General features: G+C 37.9%; 1 protein-coding gene and 2 long non-coding RNA genes across 4 annotated transcripts; 1 reads left to right on the forward strand and 2 right to left on the reverse strand.

Moving 5' to 3' along the window:
* The first annotated feature begins 5,684 nt into the window (after nt 1-5,684).
* On the forward strand, nt 5,685-18,428 carry LOC6901152 (frequenin-1). The gene is made up of 7 exons (XM_033382970.1): nt 5,685-5,928; nt 12,964-12,988; nt 13,093-13,141; nt 13,501-13,590; nt 13,898-13,976; nt 14,079-14,167; nt 14,248-18,428. Exons 1-7 carry the CDS (start codon nt 5,865-5,867, stop codon nt 14,413-14,415), a joined length of 564 nt encoding a protein of 187 aa, XP_033238861.1. The 5' UTR covers nt 5,685-5,864; the 3' UTR covers nt 14,416-18,428.
* LOC26533238 (uncharacterized) lies at nt 5,805-7,273 on the reverse strand. Of its 2 annotated transcripts, XR_004470007.1 has the most exons (3): nt 6,993-7,259; nt 6,132-6,920; nt 5,805-5,992 (listed from the first exon to the last, which is right to left on the reverse strand). It is a non-coding gene; the product is annotated as an uncharacterized lncRNA (long non-coding RNA). The 2 variants fall into 2 exon arrangements; XR_004470006.1 differs by lacking the exon at nt 5,805-5,992 and having other exon boundaries at nt 6,129-6,920; nt 6,993-7,273.
* LOC117184601 (uncharacterized) lies at nt 18,039-20,250 on the reverse strand. The gene is made up of 3 exons (XR_004470005.1): nt 19,906-20,250; nt 18,534-18,701; nt 18,039-18,256 (listed from the first exon to the last, which is right to left on the reverse strand). It is a non-coding gene; the product is annotated as an uncharacterized lncRNA (long non-coding RNA).
* Nucleotides 20,251-21,777: the final 1,527 nt, after the last annotated feature.

Consider the following 21,777-nt stretch of genomic DNA (forward strand, 5'->3'; position numbering starts at 1 on the left):
CGTTTTCAGTCGTTGATTTGACCGCCAAACATACGGAACGTGGAACGGACATTAGCGGACAGTGAATCCAATAATTCAATCCAAAAACGCGTTCGGTCCACATGCAGGAACAGCAAAACAAAAAACTAAAACAATAATCAACCAATAGCAACAAAATTAATAATACTTCAATGATATAAAACAATTTTTTTTGGTAATTTTTTGAATTTTTTTTGGTTACAAAACAAAAACAAAACAAAAAAGTATGGAAAAGTGAGAAATTCCCAAACCAATAATTTTAATAAAAACATTTTGGACACAAATAACAAAAAAAGAGAAAAACTAATGATAAAAATATACAGAGGAATGTATAAGAGGAATGAAGAGAGAAACAGAAAGAGAAATTAAGTGTTTTCTTATATTTGTGTAGAATACTTTTGTGCGACAGTCAAAAGATTAAATTATACAAAAAGGAGAAAGCAAACAAACACGGAGATAAGAGAATGAAATACAAAACCACACCAAATAACATTGAGAGACAGCCATAAAGTTGCATACATATGGGATAGCTCTGGTCTCTGGGTCTGGTTCTATCTGGGTTTTTTGGGTTTTCTGGGTTTTGGGTTATGGTTTGGCGTTTGGTTTCCGTAATGCTTGCAAAAACTTGACCCAAATTTACGTATTGCGGTCCAGCAGCTGGTACTATAAGAAGCTCGACAGGGACAGAGCTACCGTTAGAGATGGATGGATAGGGGTGGGCGGGACAGCCAGACAGACAGCGAGACAACGTAGGAGGATTATATAAACAACAAGAAGGAAAAGGTAGATTCGGGGGCCCTACATTTTGATGCCCTTGCATATTCATCGAACGTTTGCCATGAGAATCTTTAAACAGGGAAAAGACATAATAAAGACATGATTTTTGATATAGTGATATATATGTATAGTGATATATCAAAGCGAATATTATATTGTGTTATTTGTTTACAAAAATCTAGTCAATCTCATAACACCCCAAGTGGTATTGAGTGTATATATGTTCATATGTCGTATCTCAGCCTCGCTGGACGAGGATTCCCTTCTATGCCTACACCTAGTCATAACCCTCTTGAGCCATCAATGGTCGCAATCATATACTCTCAAGTCTTTAATATATATAAATACCATCAGCCCTAAGCCAGGCTACAGCCTTGTGTGCTATTTCGCCATTTTACTCAACGGGCTTTCCTCCAAAGCAGATGTTCCATTACCCTCATTCGAGTGACAACAAAACATGGCGACAAAATGCATTTTAATTTACATCAATTATTTGATAATTGGCACTGGTCATCAGGCAAAAAGGCAAGCCAACAACAGCAAAAAATACCATCATTAGCACAGACGTAGAAATAGACGCAGAAATACAGTCATACGGACGCCAAAACACGGATACGTTCCACGGACAAAGGAACGGACACGTACACAGACCAATTGCCGCCGAGTGGCCATCTATAGATAGAATCTCTAATTTGCAACCAAATTGAACGATTTGTGATGGCTAGTGACTAACAATTATCCGTAGCTCCTGCATAAGAAAAGGTTATCATTGATGGAGCAGAAAGTGGGATTTTCGACTGAAGAGAAATTACGAATTTAAGTTTAAATGAATGGAAAAATAAAAAAAAAACCATTATATTAAAGTTAAAAATAGTTGGAGCATTTCAACGATAAATTTGATTCCCACAACGATAAAATACAAGTCTTATTGTCTTTTTCGATAGGGTTTTCCCCATTCGTCCGCTCTGATGCTGGCTCTGATCAAATCGCCTCGCGGTAGAGATTGACATTCAGACAATCCTTCGCAAAGTTGATTGCAATCTCCCCCGGTTTCCTCGGTACCCACCCGCTCCGCATATTCTTATCCTCCTCTTTAGTCTTAGCTTTCAAAGACTTGAAGTCGTCATTCTTTTTTGCATCGAGTCTTTCATTTCATATTCGAACCATTTTCCATTTATCGCATTGGGTGATTTTCTTTTCGTTCCGTCCGTTTCCCCTCTACTCTCAGGTTTTCCGCTGCGATTCTCGTGATAGTGGAAATAACAAGGGGGAACGTTGTGAGCCGCTGCTACGGCCGCGACTCTACATTTATACCCGATACTCAGGCAGTATGGCTCTCTTCCGCCGGAGCAAAATTTTGATAAACATTCTCTACGACTCTGCGTTTTCGTTTTTTACATATCTTCAAAATTGTGGATGACACAGATTGTCGTCCTTTGCGGGGGTGGGAGCGAGCCGGGCGAAATTTTGAAACAAGCGTGATTCAATGTGATATTATGACTTCCTTCCGTGCGCTACACACATCTATTTTGTGCAGAAACCGAATATACCCCTATAATTTTTTGGAGTATCGGGAATAATTAATATGCCACCTACGATTCTTGAGCTCCTAGATATTAAGATGCAATGGGTATCTTCCTCATCTAATATAAGTCGCAGGCCCACTCGCAGCACCGGTATAGCCCGCTCCCTCATTCTAGGAATCTGGGAATCGTTTACAATCCATTTCATTCGAATAAATTCTGCGCCCTGCTCCAAATCCGTTCTGTGCGGAAAGCGTTCATTACACAGAAGGTAAGGCCGGCTCCTAAACTAAAACTGCCTGCACATATGTATACCTTACGGTTGGAATTCAGAAATTTGTTTGCGAGTGTGTTTCATGTGTTCGAGGCAAGTGTTGCATGCTCATGGGCTAAGCGCGGCAAGGACTTGAAGATGAGGGAGAGAGAGACTGCAGTATAAAAATAAAGCACACTGCGGGGTACGACGAGAGGAGAAGGAAAAGAGGGTGGAAGAAACATTCAGACATATAAAAAGAGTCGAGTTATAGCGAGAAGCTGGGCCAAGAGTGAGGCTGGGAGAGGGCTCTAAGAAGGTAAGTGGGTAAGAAAGAAGTGGGCCGTCCCTGTATCCACATCGTCCCTTCCTTTCTTTGGCACTGCATTAGCAGCCAGCTATGAACGAAATAAACATAAAAATATTTTTAGTGTGAACAAATTTCCGCACGTGGCTCGTTGTAAAAAGCGAAACAAGAAGAAAGCGCAGAACTGAACCTGAAACAGACTACGAAAAAACACATACGCATACACAGAAGAGCGCACCTGACATGATAAAATACACAAAAAAAACACATAGATACAGACAAACACACACACGCAAAGCCAAACAGTGTTTAGTTAGTAAATGCCAATGCCAGGCAGAGGAACAGAGAGAGCGAGAGACACAAGAAAAAATAGGGGGTGGTGGAGGTGGTAGGAGCAATGGATGTAGGTTTAACGTGTGTGTCTGACACTTTTGTAGACAAACAATGCCACAACCATCAGAAATATTCACCCTTACAAAATCGGAGAAGGTCGCTCCTTAGGCCCTTTTAGTACTTTTATAAAGGGATACATACATATGTACATACATGCATTCATAAGGGATTTAACGTTTTCTTTATTTCTAGGAATCATTAAGGTGAAAATATTTCTGTAGAAATCTCTTCGAAACTTTCAGTTCCTGACAGGATTCTCAACCGATATCAAGTAAATTAAATAACTTAAAATTTAGTTAGAATTGGGACTGATAAAAAGACTTATTCGTTCCTTGGCGCCCTCTTTTCAGAGCTATATGATATAACAATCTCACACTCCCCTTAGGAGCGTACGTTACGTATTATTATACCCGATTCACAACATGAGTATATATTATTAATCAGCATCAATAGCCGAGTTGATAGAGCCATGTCTGTCTGTCCATTTGCTCGTCCCTATGAGCGCGTATTGCTCAGAGACTATTAGAGCTAGAGCAACGACATTTTGTATCCAGACTTCTGTAATACGTCACTGTTCGATGTGTATTTCAAAATTCCGGCCCGCGCCCTTCCGGCCCTGTCTCTCTTTAACACACAAGTGTCATGGTCGGCTTTGCCTATCGCTAAAAATTACCGCCTAGATCTCAGAGACTATAAAAGCTAGAACAACCAAATTTGGTATTCACACTCCTGTGATATCGAACCCGCACAAGTGTATTCCAAAACTTCGCCCCACTTCCTTCTGCTCTGCAAAGGACGAAAATCTGTGGCATCCACAGATTTCAGAGACTATTAAAACTAGAGCAACCAAATTTGGTATTTGGTATCTTCTTAGATCTCTCTGTTACCAATTTATTTCAATATTTCGCCACAGCCCCTTCCGCCCCACAAAAAATGAAAATCTGTAGCATCCACAATTTTGAAGATACGAGAAAATTAAAAACGCACAATTATAGAGAATGACTAGATTGCCGAATCTGGATCAGATCGGATTATTATTACAGATGAAAAAATCAATTTGCAGTGGGTACGCAGCGCACGACGATACGTTCTGACTGATTTTCTATCTCTCTCTTGCTATCTCTTTGTCGTTCAATGTTAGCGCCGTCTGTCGGAGGAGAGCCATACTGACTTATCATCGGGCATAAATATAGAGGTGCGGTCGCAGCAGCAACTCACAACGTTCCCCCTCGTTTTTTGTCTGATTTTGTATCTGCGTTTACTACACTTGATACAAACGTTATTTTGCATGTGACATCTCTGCGGGTCTGCATCTGAAATTAACAGAAATTATTTCGTTTCATGCTCCTCGGCCTCTATAACTCATCACATTCCGGCATTTCCGCACCGTACCCCTGGAGGGGCAGGATGCCAGTGCAGAAAAACAATGGCAGCTTATTTTCATGCCATTCGCGTCAACCGCAGAAGGCAGTGTGGCCTCCTTTGCCTCTTTGCCCACTAGTGAACGTCCACATGGGTGCCCTTCTTTATGACTCATTCTCCTAACAAGATGGGTTACGTTTTTTTGCGCTTTTTTTTTGCAGCTTCTGAACCCTACCACAAAGCTCTGCCCCGTACGTCTTTTTTGGTCCTTCTTTTTTTATCCGGTACTGTCAAAGAAAGGGATATATACTAGTTTTGTGTAGATGTGTCTAACAGCCAGCAAGAGTTTGTGACTCCGTACAGTATATATATATTCCTAATTAGCATCAATAGCAGAGTCGATATAGCCATGTCTGTCTGTCCGCAAAGTTGAGAGAGATCCCTCCCAACATTTAGAAACTAATCAATCTGTCCTTTTTTCGAACAGTGATAACAAAATATCGGATTTTGTAGTTTTATTGGTAGCTGTCATGAGTTGACATGAAAAGTGCCGCTCTGTGTATTTGTAGGCATTGCCTCCTGTCTTGCAAACTCAGCTGCCTCTTTGCACTTTGTTCTCTTCCGAGATAGATAGATGTCGACGGATATAGGGGGAAGATGTATATGGGAGCAAGCCATCTGACACAAAGAGTATCTGGTCTTGCACACTAATTTCACATCGGGTAAAGAATCTGGGATGCGAAAAATAGCAAATACTTTTTTATATTCTATTGAGGGGAAACAAAAAATCATGAAAAGGACCCTCGAGCCTCAAAGTTGGATTGGAATGAACACTTCTTTAAAATCACTTCATAACTTTCCTCTTCACAGGACTTTCGAGCTAGAAAAACGGAGCGAAACTTTTCTTGAATCTCCAAACTATCTCTGACAGACTGTATCGATACAGATTATGCTCCTGCATTTCACTATAGTTTTATTAACATCAAATGTGCCATGAACTTTTCTCTGAGTCTCTAATTTTTTCATGCCTGTGTATATTTTATTTGTATAGAAGAATTCAATATTAAAATACTTATGAAAAACTTTTGAATTTAAAAAAGAGAAAATAATAAATATACAACGAAAGTAAGAAAAGCTTGTATAATAGAAACTTTTAGTTTTCCAATAAAAAGCAATAGCAGCCAAGTGAAACAGCAACAACAAAAGCAAAGAGTGCTGAAAAAAATACAACATGGGAAAAAAGAGCTCCAAGTTGAAACAGGATACCATCGATCGCTTAACAACGGACACATATTGTAAGTACTTGAAGGGGAAATCATCAGCCCACGCTTTGATTAGTTCATACAGAGTGTTTTTTACCTATAAGATAGATTTGATGAATGCAGTTATATCTTATATATATATATACATATATATATAAGTATCAGTTTATTTATGTACCGATAAGTAATCGGGAAAAGATATGTGCTCGCTTTTTCCATTATATTTATGTATATACCTTAATTGCAAGCTCTCCTCGCTTTTGCGTCATATTTAAGAAAAGTTTGCTTTGCCTTCTCGATTTGATTTGCTTTAAAACGCACTGTACTTCTACCTCAGAGCTAGCTTAATCACTTGATATCAAACCCACATCCATCCCATCTGCGCTGTGTTTCGTCTTGATATAATTCCGATTTCATACTTATTTATTTTTAAGAAATTCTCCGTCCCTATTCCGATTTCCTCATTTTCGCATTTCCCCGACTGGCTGTCCTCATTTTGATTTGTTATTGTTTTCGTATTCACCGGAAATGGAGTCCACTGGTCCGCGTTTGGATATCAATCAAAAAACCGAGAGGTTCAGAAAATTATCTTTGTATACGCCAGATACAGGCATAATTCAAAAGTTTTTTTCCTTGAAGCAGTTCATCAAAGAGGGTTTGGACCTCTGCCTTCCTGCTTAAACTCACTCATCATTCACAGTGAAATGGCAATCGGCAATGAGCGACACACAATCGATAAACTATGGAATAGTGCATGTATGCACTTCGGTTCCGCTCTCATTCGTTACTATGTACTTCTAACTGCGTGAGTTCAACTTCAGCAACTGCTATATGCAGGAAAAGGAGTTGAATATATTCGTAATGCAGAAACATACATGTACATAGATATGTAAGTTCTTCAGCTCGCGCTGGTTTCAGTAGTTTCATCAGCCATTGTCATCAGCTTTGTTTTACTGAGCCACTAAAACGATGAGTTCCTTGATGCTTGTTGTTTTGTTACTCTTGAATCTTAAAAGTACTGTCTTCTAGGGATGTTGAGTCAATATTGATTTTTCAAATATTAGTATATATACTTTTTTTTAAGAATACATACATACATGCACACATATTTGTAGGTGATATTTTTTTTGTTTTGCCAAATACAGAAAAATTTAAAATTATTAATAATTCCTTCATGAGATACTTATCCTTATCCAAAAAGTCAAATTTATGTCTGAAAGAGTCGGCTCCTGAATATGGAATTACCTTCACTCTATGGCCTACTTCAAATGGAAATGTGACAGATTTGAGAGAGCGCACCGAGTTAGAGTTAGAGTAAAGTATAATTTAATATCGATATTTTGGCGGGATAAATATCAAACGAAAACGAGGGGGAACGTTGTAAGTTGCTGTACATGTATGTATACCCGATACTTAGTCGATACCTAGCAGACGCCGCTAATATTAAACGATACGACGAAGAGTGCGTGCGAGAGAGACAGAAAATCAGTCTAAGCGTGTCGGGCGCTGCGTAGCGACTGAAAATTGATTTCTTACTTTTGGCTATAATCTGATCTGATTCAGATTCAGCAATCTGATAGATATGGTCATTGTCTATGATTCTGCGTTTTTAGTTTTCTCGAATCTGCAATATTGTGGATGCAACAGATTTTCGCCTTTTGTGGGGCGGAAGGGGTGGGGCGAAATTTTGAAATATACGTTTTATAGTGAGATCTAACAGAAGTGCGGATACCAAATTTGGTTACTCTAGCCTTAATAGTCTCTGAGATTTGTGGATGCCCTAGATTTTCGTCCTTTGCGGGGGTGGAGGGGGGTGTGGCGAAATTTTGACACAAAACGGTCAAGGTCCGATATCACAGGAGTGTGGATACCAAATTTGGTTGCTCTGGCTCTTATAGGTTCTGAGATCCTTTAACTCATATTTTACAATTGGCAAAATCGACCATGAAACCTGTGTGTTAGAGAGAGACAGAGCGAGAAAGAATTTAATTGTTTTCTTGATTCTGGCTATAATAATTATACGATCTGGTTCAGATTTTACACTCAACTTACACGCAAAACTTCGCCCCGCCCACTTCCGTCCCCACAAAGGAACAAAATCTGTGGCATCCAAAATTTTAAAGATACGAGAAAACCAAGAGAATCGTAGAATCGTAGAAAATGACCATATCTTTTAGACTGCAGAATCTGAATCATATTATCATATTATCTGGATCATATTATTATTATAGCCAGAATCAAGAAAACAATTTCATTTTTTCTCGCCCTCTCTCTCTCTAACAAACGCGTATCATAGCCGGCTTTGCTTAGCGTAAAACATTAGCGCCTAGATCTCAGAGACCAACCCCCTTCCGCTCCCACAAAGGACGAACATCTGTGGCATCCACATCCACATCCATGATCCACAATCATAGAGAATGACCGTATCTATGAGATTGCTGAATATGCATCAGATCAGATCATTTTTATTGCCAAAAGGAACATTTTAATTTCAGTGGCTACGAAGCGCCCGACGGTATGTTCAGACACGTTTTCTGTCTCTCCCGCATGTACACATTGTCGCTCAATGTAGCCATACTGACTATGTATCGGTTATAAGTGTAGAGTTCCGGTCGTCGCTGCAACTCAAAACGTTCCCCTCGTTTTACTTTTGTTTTCTTTATAAATAATTTTATTTTAACCCAACCTCAAATTTGCGTCGGAAAAAATTGGCCAGGGCAACAACAACAACACCTTACAACGAAAACGAAACTTTGTGTCTGAAAACGTAATCCGAAAAAGTAAGTGAAGAACGGAGCCTGCCTGAATATTGATAAAAACAATATTTAACAAAATATAAAATATAACTTTCAAATAATATACAAGAATAAAGGAGAATCAAGTTAAGGATGTACCTACCACTGAGATAGCAGGAGAGAACACAGTGAACAAAATCTGCTAGTCAGTTCATACAGCCAATTAACCAAAATACTCTGAGAATAATATTAAAACCTCGAAAGTACATGTATGTCGGTTCCTAATATTATTCTCAGTGTATTTGGTCTGTTTGCTGTAAAAGAATTCACTACGAGATTGTTCTCAGTGTTATCTTCCGTTTCCTTCTTTAAGAATTACCGTTTGTTATTTTCCACTGTCTGTTCAATTGCATTGCTGTGCATGCTTATTCTCATTTACCGTCTGTCCCATTGTTGTTTAGGTGTTAGCAAGAGAGTACGTATGGTGAAAGACGACTCGGTCAAAGAGGATCAAAAGGTGTATTAGGCAAAAAGGGGTGGACTTAACCTTGCATGTGTTTCATTTTCTGGGCCGTTTTGCCTGTTTTCTATACCTCATCCTGTTTTGCTAGCTTGAATGTATTAGCATCGTTTTGACATTCCAAAATTTTTCAATCTGTACTCACTCGGCACACAAACACATTTTTGTGTTTTCACTCGCTTTTCATTCGCTTCACTCTTGAGCTCAATCTGCTTCCCGCTTTTCCAGCGGGAAAAGCCTTTCTTTTATCATGGTTAGGCAATGCTCTGAGAGAATACGATTTTCCATTACTTCTTTAACTAGTTGGCCTTGTTGCTGCTGATTTTGCGAAATATTACTGGTAATATTACTGGAAATATAAATGGAAAAACTTATTTTACTAACTTACAAATCACTTCCTCTATGACTTCCATTTGATCTTTATCTTCATTTGCTAATTTTTCTAAGCAGAAAATGTACGGTTACTTTTTAACAGTTCTGCTTTTTGGTTAGAGATCCCTGCTCTATTTTGACCATTTTTTTCTCCATAAAAATGCAAGTCATAAACTTTTAGAGGCCCAAAAGTTTGTGACTAATTGCTTTCGTTTTTCCCCATTTCCATTCTTCTCTCAAAGTATTCTTTGGTATGGTCCACCTGCGGGGGTCACATATGTATATAATTACCGTTGGGCATTTGCGGGCACCTGGCCGTAAAGAGGGCCGGGGAAGACTTTCTGGTGCTGTGGAAAAGTGTTGACAGATTTCTGCCAAAGTTTTCACCATTTTTAAATGGCTTTTGAGATGTGGGATGCAGGAATAAAGAACGGTCTAATGGCTAAGCTGGAATAGAATTTATTGTGCTTCCTGCTTAAACATAAAACCCAATAATTGTAATCCTCTTTGCTCCCACAAATCCAAAATGCTGTAATCCGCTGCAGCTTAACTTTCCTTCATCTCTCCCATCCGTTTCGACTCGTAAGTTGGGGTTTTCAGTACCCAGTACTCAGTAATCGTGGAGAAAAGGCTGGAGAAAACAAGTTTCGAAAATTCCCCTTCATATATTCGCATAATTATATATGTATTATCCAGCCATGTGCTAAACATCGCCTTGATTGGATAAAGATTAAATTCAACAAACACCCTCTCTTTCAGAGGGCATCTCTCCGTCTCATTCCCTGTTGACTTATCTGGGAGATCTATGAGAGTACCGAGTATTGAGCTCCAACTTGTTTTGAATGCTGCGTGTGTGTGCCTTGGCTGATAGCAGCAACAGCTGCCGGTTGACCAGCTTTTGTTTGGCTAGACAAAACAAATGAATCAGCAAAGGACTCAATTTATAACCGTGCTCAAGGAGGAAGACTTTTGTCCGTTCTCCGTTCGCTGCAGACTTTGGTCAATATTTGTCCTTTCCATTGACATGCCAATCAATTGGACATTAAACTAACCTCTCTCTGTACTGCCAATGAAATAAATAAGCCAGAAATTTGATTAGTTCGGGTGAAATGACAGATAAAACCAGGTCAAATAGCAAATGCGAGTCCCCGAGTCAACTTTGAACAGGTGTTTGACCAGATGTTTTGTATGCTTGCTCTGAACTCTGTGATCAGGAAATCAGGAATTAGCAGAATTAGGAATTATATTCTATAAGAAATGTTTTGGCCAAAAAAAGCGCATCGGATCGGTCAGTCTTCAATTATATCCATTCATTCCGATTACGATTTGCATCGATTCGGCTGAGATTGGCCAGACAGAATGTACTTAAAGGGGCGCTGGAAACATGGAATTATGTGAAATGCAGCTATTGAGTAAGTTATTTACATGACCCTGTTACTGTCCAGATTATTTATGAATACAAGGGAGCCCAGAAGCCAAAGCAGGCCAGGAATAGTTAGGCGAACCACGGAATGAATATGAATACGTTTTATGTACATGGCCAAGGCTTGAGGGGTGCAGGCAGCAGTGGAGCGTAACCTGCTATGCCATCCTGACTATCCCCTATATTTTTCACGACTCCAAGGCTATCAATTTCACTTTCGTGATTTAGAGAGCCTTCAGTCAAACTGCGTATTAATTCTTAAGCCAGCTTCCGCCTCGTGTGGAACGCGTCAGAATGTCTCTGGGTATGGGGATGGCTTCTTTTGCGTAGGGTGCAACAAAGTGGCAGCCTGAAACCACGAACCGGTGCGCTCCTCTTTCTTGTTGTGTTGTCTGACAGTGATGGCAACAAGTCGTATGTGCAAAATGCGCTTTATTAACAGTCAATGCTAAAGATGGTAAGGAACGCCCACACAATGGGTTGTAGGTTCATTATATGCCTTTATATTTTTACATGCCACACATCAGTCGTTTGAAAAGGGAGAGTCTATCTGTATGTCTGTTACACAGGCTATCGATTACCAATCAATTCTGGTTAATTTGGCCTTGGCAATTGTTGACTTCATTGAATCGACAGTCCCTTAGGGAAGGGAAAGGCGAGAGTGAAATATGGAGCAGCGATAGGGTAGAATGAGCGGAATATGTGGATAGAGCACAGTGGGCAAAGCTTATTAAAATAGAAAAGTGCTGCGATTTCTTCAAGCGTTTTGGCAGGGACTCATCAAAATGAAAAATAATACGTAAACAGCTAACAGTAAGAAGTTAAAATTAATGAGAGAGAGAGAGAAAAATAAAAAAAGGAGACTGGAGGGCTCAGAAGATATATGAATAATATTTATAATAATGCGAGAGTCCGTTGCAAATAATCTGTAGGTATTGAGTCAATAGCCAAGTTCCAGTTTCATCTCATGCTCATTTTCCTTTTTCAGAGCAATATCCATCTACAACTCCAGATCCCTTGGGGTATCCTTTAATACCACACCAGAGAGTTCTTGCCATTGACCAGTGCTCGTCGCGCCCCCATATGAATGCTCTCCTCTCCATAAAAGCAATTCCAATGTGTGTAATTTTGCGTGAATTTATGTTTTTGTGTGTTTTGTTTTGTTCTCTGTATGTTGAGGATGTAGGAGTGGTATTCCCACCTTCTTCTGGTGTCCGGCCACAACATGTGTGCCATTCCCAGGGCCATTGAGGTATCCTGGGGGAGAAGCGTTTAAGCGTTTTGTAAGCGGCCATTAGGTCTGTCCTGGCCTGGCCAGAGTAGCAATGGGTGGCAATGGCCATGGCCGTCGGCGGGGGCCAAACAAAATGAAGAAGAATAATACCAACAGCAAGAAAACAAAACAATTTGTATGCATAAATGGAGCTGAAGAAGTAAAGGAAATGGTGAGGATACAGGAATCTGGAGGGATATATAGGTTATTGAGCTTGGCCAAAAGATAATGAAGGATAATCTAGTACTCCAACCTAAATGAAATCAGCATTTGCATACGGCAGAAGGTAAGACCGATAAAGTGGTCACATCGTATCATTTCCTCGACATATTGAACAAAAAATCCATAAAGAATGGCCAATATACTATCGATAATATCATTGCTTTTTGAATTGAGAGAAAATTAAATAGACAGCAATGGGAAAACAGTACGTCTCGGGTGTGCTAGGTCAGTTCAAATCGTCTGATGTTAATGAATTTCTATTATTGGGAATAACAGGGCAACAAAATGGTTTCTACTGAAAATAGAATACGATTATTTAGGAAATCTTATCGTCTGACCTAGTCATCAATTGTTTCCAGGTATCGCAGTGATCAAAACCTGATGTAGCTATCGTATGTAGGTGTTAATTCAACTGAACCCCCACCCGAAAATCCATCCTCATCCATATATTGCAATTATATCAAATGCTCTATAAAATTTGAATTCATTTCGATTTTTCTGATTGTTTTTTTTTTTTTTGCAGTCACAGAAAAAGAAATACGTCAATGGTGAGTGCGGAAAATTTGCATGAGGGGAAATATAGTTCGAATATGCCAATTTATGATAATTTCCAAATCCCATTTTCCATTTTTTGGCATTCTTACGCTACCAGGCACAAAGGATTTCTAAAAGACTGTCCCAATGGACTTTTAACGGAGCAGGTAAGTAACTTAGGATGCCTGGGGCGCATCCTTTATACGTAAAAAATGTCATGTGGCGTACTCTATAAATTATCTACATATATCCGACATGTGTCTTCTCCACCCTCAGGTGGAGTGAAAATGGAGTGTCACCTCCGCCAATTCATTCAAGCCTAATCGGAGCGTTTCGAAAAAAGCTTTTGTCGCGACGTTGTTTACTGTTTTTGATAATGAAATTTATTAATGCTAGCATTACTAAATCCAAAACAAACACACATGTTCCAATGCCATGCCTCTAATTGATTTATGTAAATATTTACATATGTGCTTAAATTTCTCTCTCCCGGCTTCTCTTTTTACCCAACTTTTTCCATTTTCAGGGCTTTATAAAAATCTACAAACAGTTTTTCCCACAAGGCGATCCGAGTAAATTTGCCTCGCTCGTCTTTCGGGTCTTCGATGAAAACAATGTGAGTATGTCATGCCGTATAGAGGGGTCTCTCGGTCCTCGTTTCGTCTCTGGCCATCTGGCCACGCCCAGTTCAAGCAACTCTACAAACCATACAAGCCACTTTTTTGTTTCTTTTTATTAGCTTACTTGGCCAAAAAACTGAGACAGCCACCCTGATTTTTTTCTTTGCTTCGCTGTTTTGTTTGTCCGAATCTCTCTCTCTCTCTCCCTCTCTACTCTACTTCTTATTTTATTTTTAATATATGTATATATACATTTTTTAATATTATATTTTAATTTTTTTGTTGTTAATCTATATACTTCAGGATGGCTCCATTGAGTTTGAGGAGTTTATACGCGCCCTTTCCGTCACATCGAAGGGAAATCTGGACGAAAAACTGCAGTGTAAGTTGAATCAAGACAACTTAATCACTGTATGATCCCTTAACCGGCCTTTCCTCCGATAAATGCCTAAATATTTTGGTGCATCTTCTGCTTTTTAAATAGGGGCCTTCCGTCTTTACGACGTTGACAACGATGGGTATATAACGCGAGAAGAGATGTACAACATTGTGGATGCAATCTACCAGATGGTGGTAAGTGGACACGGCTTGAACAAATAAGTCAGGGGACAGACCATCTATATATGTACATATGTATATCCATCTATCCACAGGGCCAGCAGCCGCAGTCGGAGGATGAGAACACGCCGCAGAAGCGTGTTGACAAGATCTTCGATCAGATGGATAAGAATCATGATGGAAAATTAACATTAGAAGAATTTCGTGAGGGTAGTAAAGCTGATCCACGTATAGTTCAGGCGTTAAGTTTAGGTGGTGGCTAAGCCAATAACCGTGACCCACAAAAACAACCGATTTCAACCAAACAACTAACAAAAAAAGCGCATTCAACCAACGTTCAGACCAAAACCAGAAAGCTATAGCCGGAGGAGACTCGACTCTTCCTTTATCTGAAATTGCTTCTCCACAATGTTTTTTCTACGCTTTTCTCGATTGCCGATTCACGATTACCGACTACTGATTCTTGTTTCCCGATTCTCGATACCACGCGTCAATCGAGACATTGAAAATGATAATAATTTTTGTATAAATGCATACCGAAAAGGGGATGTCTGAAAAACATAAAAATCAGAAGCAAGAAGCAAAAAAGTGAAAAAAAATAATGAAATTTCATTTTTAAATATACACCGGAATACAAAACTATAGGAAATCGTGGCGTAGTCCAAGCGCAGTTCATAGCCTACAGTAAAAAATAAAAATAAAATATTTTTAACTTTGAATGCGGAAGAAGCGCAAATCTTTTTTCGAAGAATACATACCAATTACGAGTAATTAAACTACGAATACGAATAAATCAGCATTAATATACTATCTATAATTGTATCCGAGCTACGCCTACGAATCAATTGCGAGTATTTTAGCGAGTGCAGCCTTCGAGATAAATACACAAAAGATACTATCTTAACTAAAACTAAATTAACTCAACTAATGCAGACAGTAAGTGGAACAGCCGTCAAGTATCTTAAACCTAAGCAGCAGCGACTGTATACGCTCCAATAATACATATACGAGTACATGTATGAGAGGACAGTTTGAACAGAGACAGATAGACAGATGGGGGGAGGAAAAAACATAATAGAATCAAATCAAATCGAATCATTAAAAGGCGTATTAAATAAGGACATACAGAAAAAAAATAGATACAGAAACAGATAGGTGAACAGTACGACAAGCTGCTACTCTACAACCTCACTCCCTCTTACTCTCAACCTATCGACTCGTCTCTCTCTTTGACAAAGACTTCCTTCAGAGAGATGCAATGCTTTTCATGCTTAGCGCAAGTAAACTTCGAGCCTGTGTTAGGGGTCCTAGTTACTCCATGCCCGATTTTGAGATTCGGGAAGTGCAAGAAGTGTTGCATACCCAAAGGCGCAGAAAAATAATTGCTTTTATTTGCTCACTCTCTCTATTTCTCTATCTCTCTCTCTCTTCCTCTCTCTCTATCTGTCACTCTCTATATTACCTGCTTTGCCTTGATTTCCGTGAACAACAATAACAACCACAGCCACAACAGTTACAAAAAAAAACACAAAACCACATTGACAATAGAGCCATCGGCCGATGAAAACATCTGAGAACTGCGGCTATCAATAAATGATAATTAAAGCAAACAACGCACAGTCTCAGCTAGCAACAACAAAAGCTTGATATAAAATATGTATCCATCATATCTATATATGTATATGTATATACTCTACACTCTACAAGAACGAGCGGCAGTCATCAGAAAAATACCAAAGAACAGAAGAGTGGGGAGCAAAATATAGCGAAAGAAATCGAAAAAAAAATCCATCATACGATTTAATTTCTATTCTATATGCGGTTCAGCTTTATTATTGCATTGATTTTGATAAACCAGTTAACCCCTTCTATCTATTCCGATAACTATCTATACAGACGGGGCCTGCCGATCACATCTGCTTACTTACGCACTCGAGTAGGATAATCCCACTCTTAATACTCATACATTAGTTCTAGCTACCACACACTTCTCTCTCTACGCAAGACTTTTTCCTTTTTCCTCTTTTCATTCAGTTCGCTTCGATTCTTTAATTCTGTCCGCTTTGCATTGCTTTTTTGAATCTATAAAATGTTTAACATTACTTATTATATTTTTTCCCAACAATTTGCCTATCTTTCTGCAACTAATCTTCGAGCTCTACTTATTCGGAGATAAAATGGAATTCAATAAAAAAAATATATAAATTGAACTAACCCAAAAATCCTCCCCCCCAACCCAACACACACACACATACAAACACGCACACACACACACCTACCTACCCACGCATGCACGCACACACATATACAGACATGTATGTGTAAATATTTATGCCTAAAACTTAATTATACTCTAAACATTAAGCACTTAAATACCTATGTATAACAAAAAACTAAAGAAAAACGCCAATACAAAACGCTTCTATAAACCTCACTGAAATTCTTCGATAAAAATACTAAAAAAATACACTTATCCAAACACACACTTAAACGAGTATACCACGAGTATATTAAAACACAATGACAAAAAAATGGAAATCCGAAAACTCTAATCAATAATTAAATAATTTGAAAGTGATATAGCTGACAAAACAAATATGTCTGTAGTCTAGTAGTTAAAACCAAATTGACAAAAAAAAAACACAAAAAAATATACAAAAAATAACGAATACTATGATATGACAATGGAATATACTATGAGTATGACTAGGAAAGGCAGTTTTCACGTTGTATTTTTTTTTTGTAAGGTAAAGAAACTCGAAAGAAAATAAAAGCAAAATACATCTGTAAATACCACTGAGTGAATCACGCGCACCACCAATAAAACACACACACAGACGCTGACAAAAAATTAAACATATGTACATCCATAGATGCATAGTCAAACACCAATACCAGAAGAATTATACCGCATAAGTTTTTGAACACAAATATAAGAAACAAAAAGAAAAAGATAATTGACAAAAAGTAAACCTGCAAGAGTAAGGTATTTTTTTGCGATTGGAACGAATCAAGTCAATTGTAATACCGGCTATGGGAATATTTATAATTATTTACAAATCGAAAGGCGTGGAAAAGGGAGGTGGATCCTCAGCAACAGATCCAGATCTACAGATACTCATCCAGATGCAGATGATATACTTTCCACCGCCGTTGACAAAATACATGAATGTCAAGTTAAACGTTTCACAAGCAATATTTTACATACTTATATACATGAATTATATATATATATATATATATATATATATATATATATATGAGTAAATATACGATAATAACTATATTATATACACACTCCGCCATAACGAGTCAAAAAGCAACTAAAAACTAATAATACCCAAAATACACTATGCAACAAAATCGACCTATTTTTTTATCTTGAGGTTAAGAAAAAGTATGACTTACGGATTTTTTTATAGATTGAAAAATGTTTGAAAAATTGTATTTTTTTAAAGGTAAACTTGCTTGTTTCACATAATTTGAGTATGTTAAACATGGTTTTATGGAGCTACCGTTCGGCCTTTAAAACTTTGTATGTTAAGCTTATCGTCGGGGAAGCTTTCCAATGCAAAGTCGAAAAAAAAGCATAATTCATTATAAATTTTTTCAGCCCCAAGCTTAGTAGAAAAAGTGGGTTTGATGCCAGAGTTTTATTGGCTGTTGCATAGTGTTATCCACGTGGATATGGGAAATACATATGTACGCGGGAAAGAAAACTAAAGGAAAAAAAATTAATACAACTTAACTGAAAAGTAGGAAAACGTTTTTAGTGATAATTTTTAGCAGAATTTGAAACTTTTTTGCCTTTCGAAGAACAACATAAAACGTAAAAAGTCAAGAGAATAATTCAGAAAGGAAATAACTGCAGCAGAAACAAACAAGCTTAGGAAAAATTCGTATATTTAACAAAAAAATATATGAAATCTATTAAACAATTTAAAAACAATCAAATTTTGTTGTCCCATTTTTCTTGAATCGATTTCGGTTAGTTTTTTATCTCTATATTTATCCGTTATCAATCATCATTGTATTTGTCACCTCGACTATTATTCCGATTAATATTATGATTACTGCAACGCCGGTGATTACTACGCATGCACACTAGAAAAAAATAGTAAGAAAGAAAATTATAAAACAAGAAATGAAGTGAAAATCAAATTCTTTTACCAAGGAAAACAACTTTTTTTAAATAATCGCAGAAGGGGGGAATGGAAAATTTATCTTGTTACTGTCAGAAAATATTACTTACGTCAAATAAAAATTTTAAAGCGATGCAAGGAGCGTTTTTTTAAAGTTTTTTTGAGAGGACGATGTGCTTGACCTTGGTTTGACAACATATCCATACTTAAAAGATATAATATTTTGGACAATACTTAACTGTGTTAGCTTTCGTTAGAAGGCAAAGAGTTTTTTGAGTACGCTCCAGGTAAGTTATTCAATGCCCTGCGACATCCTTGAAACTAAGGAACTGGTCTGAAGCGACTGGAACTCCTTAAATGAGTTCATAGAATGGGCATTTAATGTCACGGTGGCACACGTGGAGTATCTGCAATCAGCAGAGACATGTACATGAATATAGCATGGATTTGATTTGGTTGAAATGTATACGCTTCGTTTATAAATGTATAATGCTTCAACAGCAAATCTTTCTGCTTGTGTGTGTGTTTTAGGGCTGTGAGGAGGGGAGACAAGGATGTTTGAGCGATGTGTGGCCAGAGAAACATTTTTTAAGTGCCAAGATGGTCACATGTTGACATGCTAACAGAATGTAACAAGTTCGCTCAACTTGCTATATTGGTGTCATGTCCCACTCAATAATTAATTTATGTACTTATTTATATCGGACTATATTTGTATGTGTCTGCGCGTGTGTCGGTGTGTGATTTAGTGCATGTATGCCATTGTGAATGCAAATAAATACCCATTTATTGTGTGCCGATAACGACTATACATATTTACGTAAAACTCTGTTTAACTTTTCTGTAAAAATTATCAGACGACCCGTCGCAATGTGGCGCATTTCAGCTTGAAGAATTAATAACCTCTAAAATTATTTTTTTTTTTTTTCGAAGTTTAAGTCAGCGCGTGTGCATGGTCCGATTACTAGAAGCTTCTAAATACGTTGTGAAAGTTGCACTTTGTTGTCGGTGCATATTCGGCTTGTAAAGTGCTCAATTTTTATTTTTTTTTTAGATCGATAAAGGCTTAAACAATGTTCAATGTGTAATTTAATTATACAAAATGGTTATATATTTAATTTTAAAACAATTAAATTGTACACATTTTTTATTATAACAGATCATTTAATTATTTATGCTATTTTATATGTTTTTAAATAATCATTATGTTGAATCTGAGGAAATATCTAAAAAACTTTACTTTTCTAAAGAACAACTATTTCATAATTCGTTTTACATTCAGAGAGAGACAGTGAGAATGAGTATGTGCGTGAAGGGGTTTGCATAGCAAATAAAAATTGATTTGCTCCTCCTGGCTATAATAATAATCCGATCTGATATACATAGATATATATTTACATAGTGGACATTTGGCAGAAATGAAATATCATCATATCAAGAACCAAAACCATTGACCATACTTCTTATACCTTATACATTATGCATGACCACCCGAATGCGTTTTATTCGTTTGCAGGCGTAATTGTAAATAATTATGAGTATCAACAGTACAGAGGGAAGGTTTGCAGTGGCTAATCTCACCTAATCGCAATTGAAAAAGTTAATTTTCACTCAATTCGGTTTTCCAGACATGACAGGGTCTCATGCCCTTCTTTTTCCTTTGATACATTTCTGCTGATTAAATGTTTAATTTCCACTTTAATTATTCTCGTGCTTTTTTCTATACTTGGTCGCTTATTCTCCCTCTGTGTTGTGACATTTAATAGTTTTCATATATTATTTTTTATATAATAAAAATAATAAAACCGGACGTGATAAGTCGGTTTCGGCGTGGGCCTTGCTATCCTATTGTAGTTGCAGGGTATCGATATACTAGCAAATGGAAAGTCCGCAGAGGAAGTGGCTATGCCAGAGCCAGAGGCAGAAGCAGCGCTGAATATTTATCTGGGCAACAAAACTATTTATAATGAAAGGCAGCCAGATAAAAATCTAAATAGATTCCGAATCCGAATCTGATTCTGTATATGCAGCTGTATCTGTGAGAGTAAATCTACATATATGCATATCTGCTGGGCCAAATACAAGCCGAAAGACAGACAAACAACAGCAAAATAACAAGAATGGAAGGTTTACTTTGAGATCGAAACTTTTGGTACCCTAGAAGACTCATAGCCTTGATGATCTTGATGACCTTCTACACTTAGCGTCCAAACAAGTTAGCCAGTTTTGGGAATTTCAACATGTTTTAAAAATGGTGAAACCGTCTGAACGGTATACGGCATGCGCAAAAGCAAGAAATTTTGGAATTCATATTTTTACATTAAAACACCCGCACTGAAAACCGTACTCATCCACCCATCCCTCCTTATACAGCAACCGATTTACCTAGAATAAATAAACAGTAATTATATTTGGCCCGATTCGTATTCGCATCGGCATTCGAACTCAATTCTTTGGCCTCGCGTGAGTACGCTACAAAGCGTTAATATCTCTGCTGCTGCCTCAGTCGACGCCAATGACGTGGTATTTCCCCTTACCATATCCAGTCCACTCTTCCCTTCTAAGTCTACAGATGGTATACCTATTAAATGCCTATCTTATGTACGCAATTACGAATTTATTCGTTGCGCGTTCGATAGCGACTTTGAAGAACGGCAAATTCAAATGGAAAATACTCGTACTCGTACGAAATGATGTGGGGATCTACTTAATTGGTATGCTGAATTCATCCGAATTGAGATCCGCAGTGGGGAGAGACAGGAAATTATCATTATTTGAAGTATTTGACGGGAATCTGCTAGATTGATAGAGAAATGATTTATAAAGAAATGATTGATATTTCAATATCTTTTAAAGAAACATTTCCATTTATCAAAGCAGAGCGAAAACAAATTTCCATAAGGGGACATATTGAGATTTTTTAGTTGCAAAAGATGTTCAACAGGTGTAAAAAAAGACAATGTTACACAAAGATTCTCCAAAATTTCCCATTTTCACAGACTTTTACTTGCACTTCGCAGGTGCCAGGGTAGTGTGTGCAGAGTTCTGTTTGGCTTGGTTTGATCCGCATATGTGCACATATTAATACCCCAATAAACGGTTCGTTTGATTTTCCTGTTGTCCGTATCTGTATCTGTTGCTGTTGTTGTTGCCGATTTATTGTTTATTGTTTATTTCTTTGCTATCTGCTCTTTCCCTTTTTTCTCTGTATGCCTTGTCTGAATTTTTATCATTTACTATATTTAGGCAGAGCGCGTAACAAGTGGAGCCCCGTGGGTGTGCGGTGTGAGGTGCATGGGACAGAGAAGACTATTGTCTACTGTTTACGGGTGGGACCCCCTGACAATAATTAGTTACAAGCGAAGACCATTGGGGTAGATTGAACGGCACTTGCAAGAAAGCTAAGTAAATTCCTAAGTTTCTCAACAATTTCCTGTGATACCTGGGGCTGGGAGAGTATCAGGGTATATTGCAGAGGGAAGA

This window comes from Drosophila pseudoobscura, chromosome X (assembly GCF_009870125.1).
Source record: "Drosophila pseudoobscura strain MV-25-SWS-2005 chromosome X, UCI_Dpse_MV25, whole genome shotgun sequence".
Taxonomy (NCBI): domain Eukaryota; kingdom Metazoa; phylum Arthropoda; class Insecta; order Diptera; family Drosophilidae; genus Drosophila; species Drosophila pseudoobscura.